This window comes from Ailuropoda melanoleuca, chromosome 2 (genome assembly GCF_002007445.2).
Source record: "Ailuropoda melanoleuca isolate Jingjing chromosome 2, ASM200744v2, whole genome shotgun sequence".
Taxonomy (NCBI): domain Eukaryota; kingdom Metazoa; phylum Chordata; class Mammalia; order Carnivora; family Ursidae; genus Ailuropoda; species Ailuropoda melanoleuca.
The window spans coordinates 171,967,000-171,985,315 of NC_048219.1; the positions used below are offsets into that span (position 1 = coordinate 171,967,000).

The 18,316-nt window shown below is 36.5% G+C and overlaps 1 protein-coding gene across 21 annotated transcripts in view; it reads left to right on the forward strand.

Annotated features, from left to right (window-relative positions):
- Nucleotides 1–18,316, forward strand: part of PIKFYVE (phosphoinositide kinase, FYVE-type zinc finger containing) — a 102,520-nt gene that overhangs the window by 68,305 nt on the left and 15,899 nt on the right. For 17 of the 21 annotated variants that reach the window (XR_004623600.1, XR_004623598.1, XR_004623593.1 and 14 more), the window contains 11 exons: nt 187–282; nt 1,755–1,838; nt 2,714–2,811; nt 5,053–5,217; nt 6,759–6,818; nt 7,491–7,667; nt 8,457–8,560; nt 9,284–9,412; nt 10,568–10,829; nt 11,232–11,306; nt 15,539–15,847. Coding sequence is in view for 4 of the 21 variants with exons in the window: in XM_034655075.1 (XP_034510966.1) it covers nt 187–282; nt 1,755–1,838; nt 2,714–2,811; nt 5,053–5,217; nt 6,759–6,818; nt 7,491–7,667; nt 8,457–8,560; nt 9,284–9,412; nt 10,568–10,829; nt 11,232–11,306; nt 15,539–15,847 (1,559 nt within the window). In the remaining 17 variants the exon portion in view is untranslated. Of the gene's footprint in view, nt 1–186; nt 283–1,754; nt 1,839–2,713; nt 2,812–5,052; nt 5,218–6,758; nt 6,819–7,490; nt 7,668–8,456; nt 8,561–9,283; nt 9,413–10,567; nt 10,830–11,231; nt 11,307–12,019; nt 15,137–15,538; nt 15,848–18,316 lie in introns of those variants that run through there. The other 4 variants (XM_019798420.2, XM_034655077.1, XM_034655076.1 and 1 more) reach the window with 2 other exon arrangements.

Sequence of the window (18,316 nt, forward strand, 5' to 3'; positions counted from 1 at the left end):
CATTTTTCTTGGCTGTTTGGTTCAAGTTCTGCATACATTTTGGTTTACTTAATTATATTCTTAGAATTGTGCTGCATTTAGTTAACTTAAAATTGTCTTGAAATTTACTTACAATGTGTTAGTGGTTTGTATATATCATTTCCTGCTAATTTTGTTCTTACTGATTTATTTAAAAAATTTGAACAGTGATCCAGATAAACACTACTTAATGTATGAACATGAACGGGTGCCCATTGCGGTTTGTGAGAAGGAACCCAGCTCCATCATTGCTTTTGCTCTCAGGTATTATTCATGGCACCTTTGCACCTATGATTAGATCTTTATATTTTATGTATATTTATTAATCACCTTATTGTTTAGATCTTTTGTAGAGAGTAGGGCAGAATGATTAAATATAAGCAAAAATATATGTTCTTTGGGCATGGTAGCTTGTTCTCTTTGGGTCTAAAAGTCTGTTTGTTGCCCAAATAATAACAGGATGATTCTTAAGCAAGCTTCTACTAACTAAATTGACTAGGCAAGTTATTTACTTATCTTTACACCCTCTAAACATTGTTATACTGTGTGTCCATTGTGTCCCTTACTTATTACATTTACTAATTGATGAAATAGAATATCTTATACCACCTGAGTATCTTTTTGCACTCTTTATTTCCTTCCTGCGTCTCACACTTAGCAGGTAAGGTTTTCTTACTAGAGTAATGCCGTTCCTATGCCTTAATCCACATACATGCCCACGGTTATCATGTGTCTTAAAAAAGCATCCTTCTTTAAAAATATTTATATCTTATGTCTAAAAGACAGTGCTTTTTAATCACAATGATATCTTGGTAGTGGTAGAACTTAGTTGAAGTATAATTAAGATGTTTAATTAAAAATTATTTTTTCTGTTGGAAGGCATTAATGTAAATTTTTCTTTTTATATATTGGTTACAAGGAGCCTGCTTGTTCAACAAATATTTGAATATCTACAATATGTGGTATAGTAGGTATTGGATTTATAGGAATAAACAAGATAGATTTATATGCCTTAGCATTTATGAAGTTTAGAGTTTACTGTTTGGATTATGAGGAATTTCTTTCCTTTAGGAAATTCCATGTGATACATTTTTTTGTTTTTGCCTTTTGGCCTTTAGGAAGTTAATATTTGTTTCTTTCTTGATTAGTCATACTACATTAATAGATATGAAAGGTAGAAAAGCCAACCAAATAAAAAATTTCTTCTGTACTGTTAAGAATTGAGTATTCCGGTAGAAATCACTTTCTTCTAAATGTCCTGGAAAAATAACACATGCTTCTCTTGTTCCCTGACATCTGATTTTTCTAAATCAGGGCTTTCAGACTGCTAGTCTAAGAATTGGCTTTTTTGTTAAAGTTCAGTATCTTTAAATAGAAAAGCATTCTGAAGTTCCTTTTCTTGCTGTTATATTATACTAAGGTCTGAAGTTTTATATTTTAAATTACCTGTTCTATCCCTGAAGATATTTGGTCTGAATGTTAATACGTAGGCTCTCACAGTCATTGTTCAGGGTATTGATACTCGTTGGTGTGTTGGGTTGTATTTTACGTTATCATCTGTGAAGATGACCTTCATGAAGCTTCTACTTGATAACTTCTGTTAGTTGACTCAAATATGGTTAATTATGGACACATAAAATGATCGTATTTCTCTAATGCAGAGCTTATTCTAAAGTATATGATTTATTTTGAAGAGAAGCTTAATTTAACATTTTTCAACGTATTTCTACCCTAAGTTGTAAAGAATACCGAAATGCCTTAGAGGAATTGTCCAAAGCAACTCAGCGGAGCAGTGCCGAAGAAGGGCTTCCAACAAATAGGTGATCTGTGATTGAGTAGAATTTACTTCATATGGCTGTGTCATCATTTCTTAAATGCTCATACTTCAATACTTCGATTTTATTATAGCATATTATCAGTGTGAAAGTTGCTAGGATACGGACAGTGGCACACAACCTTTAGCCAACAATTCACAGAACAAAATTCAGCTATAGCAAAAGGCCTTAAACAGTGCCTTTGGATACGGTTTTCTGATAATTTCCATAGAAGTTCACTGTATATTGCAGACAGACTTTCAGTGTTTTAAATTCTCCTTGTTTTCATTTCAAAAATAGTAACTTGTGAAATTAGTAACCCACTGCTTTACTTTATAATTTAAAGTATTTGTGAATTTTCCATAATAATTAAAGACTCCAAATAGTTTAAAGACAAAACAAAACCCCCCAAGCCAGTTCTTTCAGTATGTTCAGTATTTTAGACATTAGACAGAAATTGTTGTAGTTTCATTATTTTGATTCTTATTGAAGTAGGTTTTCCACCTTCACGGATGTGACAACATTTGATCTGGATTTATTTATTATCATGGTAACTAGCCTGAGAAATATGAAATTGTTATTTTCTGTAATTGAATTACAGGTGCTAAGATAGCTCTAGTGAACTTGGGGAAATACTATAAAAGCCTCTGCTTTCATATATTTTCCATACACTTTTATATTTACAACATTTTGCTTTCTTTTTCTTAAGTCCAGTAGACATTTCAAGACTTTTTCTTCTGTGTTATAACCTGTGTTTACATAAATTATGAATCAGATTTTGGATACCATGAGTGGGATTAGGTGGGGAGTAGATTAATGTAGGAATCATTTTCTGTCTGAATTGAATGAAACTAACTTTTTCTTTTGTTTTTTTTGTTTAGTACTTTAGACAGCAGACCAAAGAGCAGCAGCCCTATTAGATTACCTGAGGTCAGTGGAGGACAGACAAACCGAACAGCAGAAGCAGAACCACAGCCAAGTAAGATTATACATGGAGGAGTACTTATTATTATTTTTATTTGTAATTATGGTTTGAAGAAGAAAACATTAAATAAGAAATGCCAGCTGGCAAGAATTTATCACTTCTGGTCTTTACAATATAATATGCATTAAAAAATTTTTGTATGTCCTCTTTTATAAATATTTTGCTTTTCCTTGATCTTTACCTTATTATTGGATTTGAAACTTCTAGAAACTCAAGTCTATGCAAAAAAGAAGCAGAGTCTGCCTTTTTAGAGCTTTCGGTTTAAAGTATACAAGCTAAGAGAGACTTTTTTAAAAAAAGATATTTATTTATTTATTTGAGAGAGAGAGAGAACATGACAGGGTTAGGGGTAGAGGGAGAGGGAGAAGCAGGCTCCCCAGTGAGCAGGGAGACTGATGCAGGGCTCAGTCTCAGGGCCCTGGGATCATTACCTGAGCTGAAGGCAGATGCTTAACCTACTGAGCCACCTAGGCATCCTAAGAGAAACTTTTAAAAAAAGTTTTTACAGTATTGTTGGCATTGTGAAAAGAATTTTTCGTGTGTCCTGTCCTTTAATTCCCACAATAACTACATAAGAGTTATTTAACATAGCCCCCATTTTTTAGAAAGGAAGTTAAGACTTAAGTAACTTGCCCAAGATTACAGAGGTAGTGGAAAGCTGGGATTTGAACATAGGTCTCTGACTTTGTCAGGAGTGTATTCACTACAAAGAACAGAAAACTCAAGGGACTATTGGGGCTTAAACAAATGACAGTGTATTTTTCTAAAATAACAATATCCAGAGGCATTGATTCAGCTAGTCAGCATTGTCATGACAAGAGAGGGGTAGTTTCTTTAGGATTCTCTTGTTTTCCTCATGATCAAAATGTCCCATTTCATGTCTCCATTTGAAGCCGAAAGAAGGGAGGTAGCTACACTCTGCAACTGTTTCCTTTAATTAGGAATGCAGAGGCTTCCCCTTGAGTCTCCTGGGCTAGAACTGAGTCTCATGGTCACCCCTCCCTGCAAGGGAGACTGAGATGGTACTGACTAGCACTGCCCTAGTTGCTTCAATGAATCGTGATTCATTTTCTGGGGCTCTCCACATTGCTGTCCCAAACAAAATTGCAGTTCTTTCAGCAAGGTATAAGGTGGGCTTGGGTATTAAGGAGGCCATAATGTTGTCTGCCACCCTATCTAAGCACTTTTTGAGTGACATTTTATGTGGAAGTGGTAGGTGGTAAATGTACAAGATTAGAATCATATATGCTAAGCTCATAGATCATACATAGATGATATATCTATATATATACACACACACACATACACACACACCACTAAGTTCAAGACTAAATGAAAGTATAGAGTAAGCTTTAGTAATATTTTTGGCTATCTTATATTAATTTCTGGAAAATGCTGAAAACATCTTAGATTTTGCTGTGTTAAAATGTAGGAACACAAATGATGTAGAGATGTTACTTTTAACTCTGAATTCTTGTAGATTGTAGTATTTCTTTGTTTTAGTTTAACTATTGTAATAATATAAGAATTTAGCCCTAAATCTTGTTGCTTAAGATATTATGACTGCCTGGGTGCCTCTGTTGGTTAAGCATCCAACTCTTGGTTTCAGCTCAGGTCATGATGTCAGGTTGTGGGATCGAGCTCTGCTTTGGGCTCTGTGCTCAGTGGGGAATCTGCTTGAGATTCTCTCCCTCTGTCCCTCCACGCATTGGTGCACTCATGAGCTTTCTCTCTCAAATAAATAAATCTTAAAAAAAAAATCATGACTGCCATGTAAAGATATTTTTGAAAGATTTTGTATAGGGGGCACCTGGGTGGCTCAGTCGTTCAGCGTCTGCCTTCAGCTTAGGTCATGATCGCGGGATCCTAGGATCCAGCCCCTGCGTTGGCCTCCCTGCTCAGCAGGGAGCCTGCTTCTCCCTCTCCCCTTGTTTCTCCCTCCTGCTCATGCTCTCTCTCTGTCAAATAAACAAATAAAATCTTAAAATTTCTGTAGAATTTCTCACATTTTGATATACAGCTATCTGAACATTGCTTTTCTATTTCTGATAATAAGAGTGCTTGACTAATAACCCCTTCCCAGGCCCCATAAAACATGTGGAATGATTGTGCAAATGAAAGTGTCAGTGTGACTCATACTTATCCTCATATAATGTTTACTGCTAACAAAAGCATGAGTTGAAAATTTTTCCACATGCAGTGACCTGTACTTAATATGTTACCTTTTATTTTTAGCCAAAAAGGCTTCTGGAATGCTGTCCTTCTTCCGAGGGACAGCAGGGAAAAGCCCTGATCTCTCTTCCCAGAAGAGAGAGACCTTACGTGGAGCAGATAGCGCTTACTACCAGGTTGGGCAGACGGGCAAGGAGGGGACGGAGAGTCAAGGCATCGAGCCTCAAGGTGTGTTAAAGGAGACCAAACGTGCTTGTTTTACTTGCTTGTGTTTTTATAGCCTTGAGTAGGTAATTCTTACTGCTGAAACCAGGGCGTTCGCTCTCTTCTCATGCCCCAGTATGGCAGAGCGGAAAAAGCGTGGCACTTGTAGAGTCCAGCTGGCTTTAGATGTCATTGCTATCACTTACTGTGTGGTAGAATCAGAAATCCTTAGTTTCCATACCTGTAAAGTGGCAAAAGCAATGTCTTCCATGGTTTACTGAGGGCCAAGTGCCATTAAACATGTAAAACATCGATCTCACCTTGTAACTCCTAGTTACATACTCAGATGTTTTCATTCCACTACTCCCTCAGACATTTCTTTTCTTTCCCAGTCTCTGTAGGGTTGAGGACATTGATGTCTACCTTCATTTTGATATTTTAAAATGTGTTTACCTGATCGTGTTTGAATATGGGGTTAGACCAGACATCAGCAAACTGTGCTCATCTATTTTTGTAAATTTGTATTGGAACATAAGCCTGCCCATTCATTTACTAATTGGCTGCTTTTGTGTCATATTGATAAGTTGAATAGTTGTGACTGAGTAAAATACCATCTGGCCCTTTACAGAAATAGTTTGGCACCCCCTGGGTTAGATCATGAATTAGTAATCTAAAAGGTAGCATAATAAATTTTCATTAGTAATTAAGATATCTGTTTAGTATTCTATAGACTTCTGTTGGGCTATAATCCTTGGAAGACATTGGTGCTTTGAAAAAAATAATTTTGAAATGTGAAACATGGAGGAACACTTCTTTTAGCTATTGAAATATATTCCAGATTTGTAATAGAGTGCGTCTAGCAGGTTTGCCAGACAAATAAAATATAAAAAATAGCTCTGAAGTAGATACTAGTATATTTTGTGTATTTTTTTATATATATATATACACATATACATATATAATATATACATATATATAATATATATATATATAATCTATACCTATATAATATATATTAGGTATATATATGCATATATATGTTAGGTGTATATATATATATATTAGTATATGGCAAAGAAAGCATCTCAAGCTATTGGAGAAGCATTATTCCACACACAGGGGAAACGGTCTTAAACTGATAAAGAAGTAATGAAAACTTGATGTAAGAGCTAAGTTAGTATATTGTTTTGTTTTGTTTTTTCATCTGTATTTTTTTCTTTTTATTTAAAATCAATTAATTAACATAGAGTATATCACTGGTTTCAGAGGTAGAGTTTAGTGAGAGTATATTGTTATCAGAGGAATCAAATATAAGAAAAAATAATTCTCAACCTCAGTTCTCTATTTTTCATCTGAAAATTGCTCTTTCAAAAGGTACTTACATTTCTGTAATAGTTTATAAGGTTTAATTGTGCACATAATGCTTGCTCGATAGTGACTTGACCAGGATAACAAGAATTGACTTGTTAGTTTAAATTATTGTTATGTCAGGGAAAAAGGAACAGACAAAATGAATTGATAACCCATTGGAAACTTTGACTTTACTAATGATACTAAATTTCTAGATGAAGTAGATGGAGGAGATACACAGAAGAAACAGCTCATAAATCCTCATGTGGAGCTTCGTAAGTAGGAGATAAAATACTGCTGGTTTGGTTTGGGCACGGGGACTGCAATTGAGAAACTATTATTGAAGGCTTCTAGCTTTAGACTAGATAAATATCCTGTTTCTTGGAATGAATATTAAGTCTGTGTGCTGACGTAAGCATTATTTTATCTAGATTTACTTTATAAAATAAACATCATTTAATTATTATTTAAAAAATTATTTAAATTTAAATTATAATTTTATTTATAAGATACAATTTGATTTAATTTCTAATGTTTAAATAATTATTGGATACTCTAGAGCCACAGAGCCTTGACTAGGTGGGTGTGTAGAATTGCGTGTGTGTATGTGGGTGCCAGAAATTTATCATCCAGAATAATAAGTACAGTAAAATTTAAGATGTTAAAGTATAATGATGGAAGTATAGTAACCAGTATAAAATTAGAAACGGGTCTTATTTTATCTTTGATTTTTCTATAAGGTCATAAGATGCTTTTTCAGTCCTCCATGAGAATCATTTTAACAAAACTGTGATAAACAGGAGTGTAAACTTAACATGAGAAATGCTATCCTGGAGAAAATGAAATGCTCGAACTTGTCGGGCGTGGGGAGCGGGCAAGAAGGAAGAGAGATTTCTGATTCATAAAAGGCCCTCCCCTGCCCTTTCTTTAAACACTTCTGTTTATAGAATTTTCTGACGCAAATGCCAAGTTTTACTGTCGCCTGTACTATGCGGGAGAGTTTCATAAGATGCGTGAAGTGATTCTGGGCAGCAGTGAAGAAGATTTCATTCGCTCGCTCTCCCACTCGTCGCCCTGGCAGGCCCGTGGGGGCAAGTCAGGAGCTGCCTTCTATGCAACTGAGGGTAAGTGTTTTTAGTCACTGACTGGCTGAGGAGTAGCCATCTTTTCCCCTCAGATAATTTGTGAATCCCCTCGACTGAGATTGTTTGATATGGTCAGTTAGCAAACGAAGTTTTCTGTTTTCCTGTTTGAGAGGATGTAATAACAATGTTTAAAAGAATATACATGTATATGGTGTGCAGTTAGAGACAGACATCTATCTGATCCTTACTAAACTCTCTCTGGTCCTGACTTCTACAAATGTAAATAGTAACAGAGAACTTCTAGAAGACTCAGAAGGGTTCCTCAGAGCTGGTGAGACAAAAGATAAAAATACAAGTACTTACCCTGAAAACAGGAAGGCCAAGTTCTTCACATACAGAGGTTTACAGAACATGATGACTGTTTGTACTTCACATTCCATTCTCCATACCCTGAAAACAAAATTATCTGAGCAAATGCAGCAGGAAGGATGCTGCTTGATAAGAGCTTTCATAACTGTGACTTACTGCATTGTTAACAAAGGAGTCTATAAAGTTTTACTTAGTGGTTTTAAAAAGTAGACTATCTAGCTATGAATTTAGGTTTGTTACTTCAAAGTTAGAGGCTTTTTGACTATATAATCCTCAGGAACCCTTGGAGCCCTCAGTTACTTGAGAACTATGTTCTGATGAAAATTTTCTCTGTGACATCAGAAAATCTCCCTTAAAGCCACGAAGCAAACACATCACTTGGGATCTTTGGGATGATGTTATAGATTCCCTCAGGAAATACTGTGACTGAATAAACACGTATGACGCTTCTCCTTTTAGATGATAGGTTCATTTTGAAGCAGATGCCTCGTCTGGAAGTCCAGTCTTTCCTCGACTTTGCACCGCACTACTTTAATTATATTACAAATGCTGTCCAACAAAAGGTAAAAATCCCAAACCTTGGTCTGTAATTAGAATTTTCTGGACTTCTTCACATCCTGAGAGTCCCAGTGGCAGTTTTTTCCATGCTAAGGTAGGAATGGGTTATTGAGCTGTGAATGCACTCATTTCAAACTCTCTTTCCTGCCTTTGGCAGCAAGGAGCCAAGAGATCTCCAGCAGGTTGCATTTAAGAGTAGTGTGTGTGTATGTGTGTGTGTATGTGTGTGTGTGTGTGTGTGTGTGTGTAGAAACATTAAGATTGGATGAAAATAGCTGCACTTTATAATTTGTAATTTTGTTGAGACAGAAATTGGAAATATTTGTTGAGACATGAGTGTATGGGTACTTAGGTAGAAAGGAGGCCAGTGTCTCAGGTTTGCCCACTTGACGTTTAGCAATGATCCTCTCAGTTAGTATATAAAGGAGTCATGTAGATTTTTTTTTCCATTTATGGTTTATTGCATATTTTGGGGGAGTTATAGGTCATAATACAAATTGTGATTTTGAGAATTTATAAAACATTATCCTTTGGGAGAATATGAAGGATCTAATGTTTTTATTAGCACTGTTGTTTTACTTTTTACTTACTCCTGAGATTCAAGGGTTTAAGTTTCTTTCAAAGTCCTTTGGTCCTATTAATAGAAAATCGTGTTTGGGTATTACATGGATAATCCAGGTATGGGTATTAAATTACAGATGAGTTTACTTTCATCTTTTCTTGATTAGAGGCCCACTGCATTGGCCAAAATTCTTGGAGTTTACAGAATTGGTTATAAGAATTCTCAGAACAACACTGAGAAGAAGTTAGATCTCCTTGTCATGGAAAATCTTTTCTATGGGAGAAAGATGGCACAGGTAAGGATATTGAACTCTACAAACCACTCAGCTACTGGAACCTTTTGCACTTCTGGTTCCTGAATATAATGAATCAGAGAATAATACCTTATTCGATAGTATTAATCCTCGGTTGCTAGGCCAAGTTTAACTTTGGAACTGTTGAACCCTTTAGGAAAGAATAAAGAAGAATATTGTAGACTGGTCTTAAAATTTAACCTATCCAATATTCTAGAAACACAGGAATTCTAGGATTAGAAGACAGATCTGTTTCCACCATCTCAGTTTTAAAGATGAAGAAACTAAGAAAGACCTAGAAAAATTAAGTTTATGACAGTCACACAGGTATTCCAGGAGCTCGGGTTGTTTTAGGTTCTAGAACAGTACCTTCCACAGTGTTGGTCCTTGAACTATTTCCAGTCTGTGGTGAGATAAGGAGCTTACACTAGAATGTAATTCAGCGCGCTGCTTTCTTCATTGAGAGTGTCTTGCTCTGCTGAACGAGACAGTGTGCTTAATGATGTGATTGTTTTACATTCTGGCGCTAGCTCCTTATGTCATCACGAGCCAGGGACAACTGACTAGCACTCATCTGTAGAGTACACTTCTGTCGCGCAGGCCGAGGACCTGAGTCCCCTGACCTTTGGGTTTGTGGCTTTTATCATTCCCGACATTTCTAGAGAGATGCGGTTGCTTCTGCATTGCCATAGTATTGAATGGAGTTTTGGTATCAAAACATTAAGTTTCCTAAGACTGTTTGCATCTGGTTTTTAAACTGCTTTATGATCCAGTGATGTATTCTTGGTGTTATTTGTTAATGTTTCTTAAAGTTGATTAAGTGGGTTAGTGTATTCCTAAATGTTTGAGTAGCTGAGTACCTAGATGTTAATTTTCAACGATGAATCGTATCACCACCTACTTTATGTGTTGCACAATTATAATGCGTGCATTATATATAATTTTATATATAATATAAATTTAATATAATATATAAATATCTTTAGTATTTATATAAGTTATGATTAAGTTTTAAAATTAAATTTAAAAGTATATATAAAAAACATATATATAAGGGCTATAAGGAGTCTTTTTGCATTTCCAATTTAATTACAATTTAATTACATCAATTAATTATGCAGCTCATGCATAAATGACAGAAACTTTTCTTTTTGCTAGGTTTTTGATTTGAAGGGTTCACTTAGGAATAGAAATGTAAAAACCGATACTGGGAAAGAGAGTTGTGATGTGGTCCTGCTGGATGAAAATCTCTTAAAGATGGTTCGAGACAACCCTCTGTATATCCGTTCTCATTCCAAAGCCGTGCTGAGAGCCTCGATCCGTAGTGATTCCCACTTTCTTTCTAGCCACCTCATTATAGATTATTCTTTGCTGGTTGGGCGAGATGATACTAGCAATGAGCTGGTAGTCGGAATTATAGGTAAGTCAGTAAGCATATGTTACTTATAGTTCATGATTGAAGCCAGAGTTAATTGGAAGATTATACTGAACCTGGTTTAGTCATAGCTTATTAAATATTTTCACCAATTTTCATTTGAAAATTCAGCAATAGCTTTTAAATTCTAGTTACCTTCTATTCAGTGTCCTCATTTTCATTTCATTATCTTTACCAAAAATATCTGTATTCAAAAAGTTACTCATAAATGAAGCCCTGTGAAGTTGTTAGGAGGACTAAAAGAATTAATATAGGAAAAACCCTTGGGACAGTGCCTGGCAATATTGTTAGCACTCAGTAAACATTGTAGACGTAATAGGAGTTACTGTTGTTATCTTCTTATATTTACTAACGTAGCTGTACTGCTAATCTTGCCTCCTGTAACAGATTATATTCGAACATTTACATGGGACAAAAAGCTTGAGATGGTTGTCAAATCAACAGGAATTTTAGGAGGACAAGGTGAGCAGAATTTTTATTTTTTAAACTGTTTTCATGTCTTTCCCATCAGTTAATATTTAAAAATGGGTATTTTTTAAATTCTAAAAAAATAAGGGTTATCTCTGATTTTATCATTTCCAAAATGATCAGCTAATAAAGGGAATTATGTAAGCAGGGAAATAATTGGTTTTAAAGTTTTGTTAAAATGCCAGAATGAAAAGTTACCCAAAAAAGTCCAGATATTCTGAATAAGAAGTTTTTAATTAACACTTGAAATGTAAGTTCTCTGAGCACTGCTAGTTCCACTTGTGTTTCCATCTCTCATCTCTAAGCAAGAGCTAGTCTCTTAGTTTTAGAGAGGGGTGGGGAACGGGGAAGGGGCAGAGGGAAATGGGGAGAGAATCTTAAGCAGGCTCCACACTCAGCGCAAAACCTGGAACCTGACTCCGGGTTCGATGTCACAACCCTGAGATGATGACCTGAGCCGAAATCAAGAGTCAGACACTTAACTGACTGAGCCACCCAGGCACCCCAAGAGCTAGTCTTTTAAAATGGAAATCCCTACCAGGAAGGCCCTGTCCCGTGTCATGTGACACAGTGAACACTCCTGCCTCCTTTCTGAGACTGTTGTGTGTGTGTCTTTACAACAGTTGTCATGAAAGAACATAGCTGTTCAAGTCAGCTGCTGATCAGCTCTGTAACAGCTTTTTCCCTTTACTCTTTCATCATCTTAGGTAAAATGCCAACTGTGGTCTCTCCAGAGTTGTACAGGACTAGATTTTGTGAAGCAATGGACAAGTATTTCCTGATGGTACCAGACCACTGGACGGGTTTAGGTCTGAACTGCTGAAAGGGAGGGAGCACATAATTTTGAAACAGACCATGAATGAAAGGGGCCTGGAACAAAGGACCAAAATAAGCTACGTGTTTTATTTCTTCATCACGTTCACCACTGTATGCCAAGGCCTTCCTGTTCTGCGGTCATGGGCTGTCTGCAACTGAAGGGTTAAAACGCCGTGGATTTGCATGTTGGTTTTTGATACCTGCAAGTTAGCTGACTTATGCTGGGAAGTTGCATGAATATTTTTCCATTTAAGCTAAACTATAGACACATTTCAAAGGGCTAAAGATGAATGTATGGTCAGAGATGAGGAGTTAGGGTGAAAAAATGGGGTGTCAGATTTGTTAACAGTTCTGCTAAGACAATAATGCTTCCTAGATTGTGACTTTCCCAGCATCCCATTTGACACATTATTTACTTAGCATTTGTAGAGCGGGTGAATTTGTTTTGTGTGTCTTACATAACAATGTAATGTTGCCTATTATCAGAGTTTCTGAAACCTTTAAAAAACTCTGAATTATTCTCTTAATGGCCAGTGAGACAGATGGACCCAGTCTGTTCTTATTTTATTGAGGAATTTGACTTAAATTGGGAATCCTGTCATGTTCTTACCTTGCCTCGTTTTTGAGTGTGCTTGATGTTTTTTAAGTTCTGTCTTCTCTGTGGGTGACAGGAGCCTCTAGCCATTAACAGTAGGCCTTCTTTTGGAGCTGTTTTTTAAGCTTGTTTATAACTTTTGTGCAATTAATATGTTAAACTGCACTTACCTGCACATGCTCATATTCTAGGTTCTCCTCCACTTTCAGGGAAACAGTAAATGAGTCTATCACGACTAACTTCCCAAAGGGAGAAACACTAAGGATTTTTTTTTAATGGAGAAAATAAATTAGACCTTATCCAAGAAATTGGGTGAGAGGTAAACACTTGCTTGTTTTCTGTAAAGGTAAAGTGTCTTTTTCAGTATAAATAGCAATTTAAGTGGCATCTGTACAACTAAGAGGTTTCTAGTGTGGACATCCGTTTCTTAACTTTCTGCACCAGTTTCTAGGCCAGTTCTGATTATTGAGAAATGTTAAAGAGATAAAATATTTGTAGTAAGGAACTTCTTGTTTAATAGAGTTTTCGTTTGTTTAAAAGTGATCAGATACGGTACTAAACTGACTTTGAGGAAATAACAGAACACCAACTATTTCCTCGTGGCTGCTTTCCCCAACAAGGGTAATTTGGAGATTTATAAAGTTTTATAAAGTTCTCCTCTTTTCAGGCTTCCTGTAATAGCACATTTCTATTTTAACTTTCACAAAATAAGAAAAAGAATTCTGGGTACATTCCAGTTACAGAGACTGTAAGTTTGTAAAATAGGAACATTTTGGAAAGTTTGCTTTAGAAAATGAAAGCATTAGTTTGGTGCTAATTGGATATATGGTTTGTTTTGAACTAGAAATAGGTTGGCCGAGGACTTAGGACTGATGATAAGCACTTTTAAAAAAAACCATGTGGTGTGCCTTTTGAAAACGCACAGAACCCTAGTGGTTTTAATTCCGAGATTACAGACTAAAAAAGGATGGGCTCCTGCAGGAGTGAGACAGGTGGATGGAACGGAACTTCTCTTGCGTCCAGAACAATGGATTTTGCATCTCCTTTTGAATGCAAACACTGTTTTGTCTCTGTTCTTTTTTTCAGTCAGGATACTTAGGGTTATTTATCTGTCCGTTTCTGGCACCCTCGGTCACGCACAGCCCAGGAGAAGGTCGCACTTTCCTTAGCTGTAACCACGTGGTTTGTTTTAGTCTCCATAGGATGCGTATGTATAGCTTGGATTCTCCACTGGAATGGCTGCTGACAGTGGTGTTGTCATGTTGATTTTGTTTTCCTTGCCCATGATTTGAAGAACTATTTTTTAAAGTGATGTGGCCTCTTAGATAATTTTGTGGCTAAAAAAATTCCGATATTATATGATCTGAAGCAGTACTTGCTGCCTTGCGAGGGTGATCTGTCCTTTTAAAACTCTCTTAATGAAAGGGAAATTAACTTGTTGTGAGTGGTAGAACCATATCCTCAGCCCTGGCTGCTTTTGTTTAGGCCGCTACCATCTGTGTATATATGAGGTGTTTCCAATATTGTGCTCCTTGGTGTTAAGATTGAACGACAACTAACCTCTCCTGAATTCCCTTCCGAGGCTTGGAGAATACTGATGTTGAAAAGTTAAGACTGAGGAAGAAATCTTAATACTTTCTTCCTTAGAATAAAATATGCATCCTGAGAATAATTGATAGTAGCACAAGAAAACTCGGTGAACGTGTTGCATTGTATAAAAATCTTATTTATAAATGTGAAGGTTTTTGATGTCATCAAAACTTTATGGAAAAATAAAAAAGATTTACTTTTTTCTTATCCAAGTCTGAGAAAAATAAGGGGAATTGGCTATTGTAAGCCCTTTTGTAGTCTGTTGAATAATTTAAATTTATAGACATTGAAAATTTCCTACAGAAAGTGCTGCTTATAATTTTTTTTCTTGCAGTGAGTGGTTTTCTAGCTTTGGCTTTTATTGGGTATTGTAAATAGGTTTGTATTGGTTTTGGTGGCATCAGTGTCTCCTTGGCATTTTACCCATTAGCAGTGGGCTTGTATAAAACTGCCAAGAAAAAGTCATCTACCTGTAGAAAGTTTGCTTAGCTAGCAGAATGGAAACTCTTGTGAATGAGCCTGGTGTTGAAACAGGTCAGGCCATTCATTATTCTCAAGTATTAACATACTGACTTATGCAGTATTCAAACCATCTAGTGCAATGCTTTTTTGTTTGTTTGTTTTTGTAACACGGGTGCAGTGTATTATAGAAAAACAAAAATTACAATCATGAGCAGTTTTATTAATGCTGCTCTGCTGGTTTTGTAAAAAATGTACATTATGTCTTTTGACAGGTTTAATTTTAACTAGAGAAATGACATTGTAAATTATAATATCCTCTTTTAATTTAATATGAAAAATTCAATTAAAAATATTGAAAATACTTAATGTATTATATTGTATATATTTCTCTACTTTGGTTCTAGCTGTTTTATATGATTGACATGTTATTTAAGAGATAAAACTGCCTTGACCTTTTGGAGACTTATACTGTAAATAAAGAAGACTTACAATAAACTGAGGATCAGCCTCACTTCAGTTTTGAATCAGCTTGAGGAAACTAACAAGGGGAGATGGAGTTTGGTGCCCAGGCGTCGCCCCTCCCCCCTGGCCCCTTACCCCGAAGCATTGCCTTCTGTTCGCTCTCTTGCCCTTCGTTTCTCCGCTGGAGAATTTAAGTCTTTCACTGGTAAATGACCTTCTTAAGTCCCAGAAAAGGGGGTCTTAAATCTGTGTGTTTCACCTTTTCTTCATGTGTTTCTGCTTTCCTGGTGGGACGCTCAAGAAAGCACCGCCCTTTCTCGTCCTGGAATGGTTGAATTCGCCTCGTTGGCAGGCTCTTTAAGCTACTATTGGTCCCGGCCTGTTCAGAGGAGTCTACCTGAAGTGGATCCAGCCGTGCGGCAACCTGCCGCTGTGGGACAGCTGCTCCCCATAACCCGGCGTGGGCTCCCCCGGGACCGTGAGAGCCGCTGGGCAGCACCGCCTCTGCTGTGCTGGAAAGGTGCTTGTGCTGGGGCCAGGCACCCGGTTCTCTATTCTGCCTCCCTGGATGTGTCCTGTGGTGGAAATTCATTTCTTGTACACTTCCTGGGTAAGTACTTAACAAAACTAAGATTTTTAACCCAAGTTTAAAAATTGTGGTAAAAACCATCCCAAATTTTTCATCTTAACCATTTTTAAGTATATAGTTTGGTAGTGTTAACTATATTCACATTGCACATTAAACCCCCAGAACATTTCTCATCTTGCAACCCTGAAGCTATGCCCATTGAACAACTCTTCTTGCTTACTCTGGTCTCAGGTAACCATTCTTTCTGTTTTCATTTGACTACTTTCGGTTCTTTACTGTGAGTGAAATCATACAGGATTTGTCTGTGGCTGGCTTATGTTACTTAGAGTGATATCCTCAAGAATCACCATTTTGTAGCATTTCCTCCCTTTTTTAAGTTAAATGAGGGACACTTGGGTGGCTCAGTTGGTTGAGCGTCTGCTTTCCTCTCAGGTCATGATCCCGGGATGGAGTCCTGCATTGGGCTCCCTGCTCAGCGGGGAGCCTGCTTCTCCCTCTGCCTGCTGCTCCCCCTGCTTGTGCTCTCTCTCCATCTGACAAATAGATAAAATCTTCGAAAAAATTAAGTTAAATGATATTCCAGGTCGAATGAAACTCCATTATATGTATGTACCACATTTTCTTTATTCATCTTGGACATTTGAATTGCTTCCATGGCTTGGCAACTGTGAATAATATGAACATGTGAATCATGTGAATAATGAACATGGAAGTGCAAATGTACTTTCGAGATCCTGTAAAAAATTCTTTCACATAAATGCAGAGAAGTGGGATTGCTGGATCCCAATAGTTCTATTTTTGTTGTTGTTGTTGTTAATGTTTTGAGGAACCTCTATCCTGTTATTCCTGGCAGCTGTACTATTTTACAATCCCATCAACAGTATACAGGGTACCAGTTTCTCCATGTCCCTTCTAACACTTAGCTACACATTTTGATGGTAGCCATCCTAGCGAGTGTGAGGTCATATCTCATTGTGGTTTCGATTTGCATTTCTCTCATGATTAGTGATGTTGTGCATGTTTTCATATGTGTGTTGCCCATTTGTCTATTATCTTGGGAGAACTGTCTATTCAAATCCTTTGGCCATTTTTAAATTTGGCTTCTCGGTTTTTTTTTTTTTGTTGTTGTTGCTGTTGCATTGTAGTTCTTACATATTCTGGATGTTAACCCGTTCTCAGATGTAGGATTTGTTCATGTTTTCTCTCATTCCATAGGCTGCCTTTTCACTCTGTTGATTGTGTCCTTTGATGCACAAGTTTTTAAGTTTGACGTAGTCCCTTTTGTCTCCTTTTGCTTGTACTTCTGATGTCATATAAGCAATAAATCATTGCCAAACCCAACGTCTTAAAGCTTTCCCCCTCTTTTCTTTTAGTTTTACAGTTTTAGGTCTTTATCCCCTGTTGAGGTAACTTTTTTATATGGCGTAAAATAAGGTCTAACTTCACTCTTTTACATGTGGATATCCAGTTTCCTAACACCATCTGTAGAAGAGACCGTCTTTTCCCCGTAAGTGGCCTTGGCACCCTCATCAAAGATCATTTGACCATGTAAGCAAGGGTTTCTTTCTGAGTCCAATTTATTTATGTGTCTGTCTTTATGACAGTACCACACTGTTTGATTCCTGTAGTTTTGAGGTATGTTTTGAAATAAGGAAGTGTGAGGTCTCCAACTGTATTTTTCTTTTTCAAAATTGCTTTGGTTCTTTGAGGTCCCTTGAGATTCCAAATGCATTTTAGGATGAAGTTTTCTGTTTCTGAAAAAAAATGCCATTGGGGTTTTGATAGGGATTGTGTAGATTGCTTTGAGTAATACGGACATCTTAACAACATTAAGTCTTCCAATTTGTGACCACAGGATGTCTTTCCACTTTTGTGCTGCCTTTAATTTCTTTCCCCAATGTTTTGTAGTTTTCAGAGTACAAGTCTTTCACCTCTTGGTTAGGTTTGTCCCTAGTATTTTATTCCTTTTGATGTATTATAAATGGACTTGTTTTATCAATTGCCTTTTCAGATTATTCATTGTTAGTGTATAGAAACACAACTGATTTTTGTGTTGATTTCATATCCTGCAATTTTACCGAATTTATTTTAACTTTTTTTTTATGTATATACTTAAGGTCTTTTACATATGTCATTTGCAAACAGATCCTTTTAGTCTTCCTTTTTAATTTCCATGCCTTTTGTTTTGCTTTCTTGCCTAATTGCTCTGGCTGGGGCTTCCATGTTATTTTGTATGTAAATGTTGAGTGTGGGCATCCTTGTCTTGTTCCTGACCTTAGAGGAAAAGCTTTCAGTCTTTCACCATGGAGAATGATGCTGGCTGTGGACTTTTCATACTTATTATGCTGATGTAGTTGTCTATTTTTAGTTTGTTGAGTGTTTGTATCATGAAAGTGCGTTCAGTATTATCAGATGCTTTTTCTGCATCGATTGAAATGGCTAAGTGGTTTTTATCCTTCATTCTGTTAATGTGGTATGTTACATTGATTG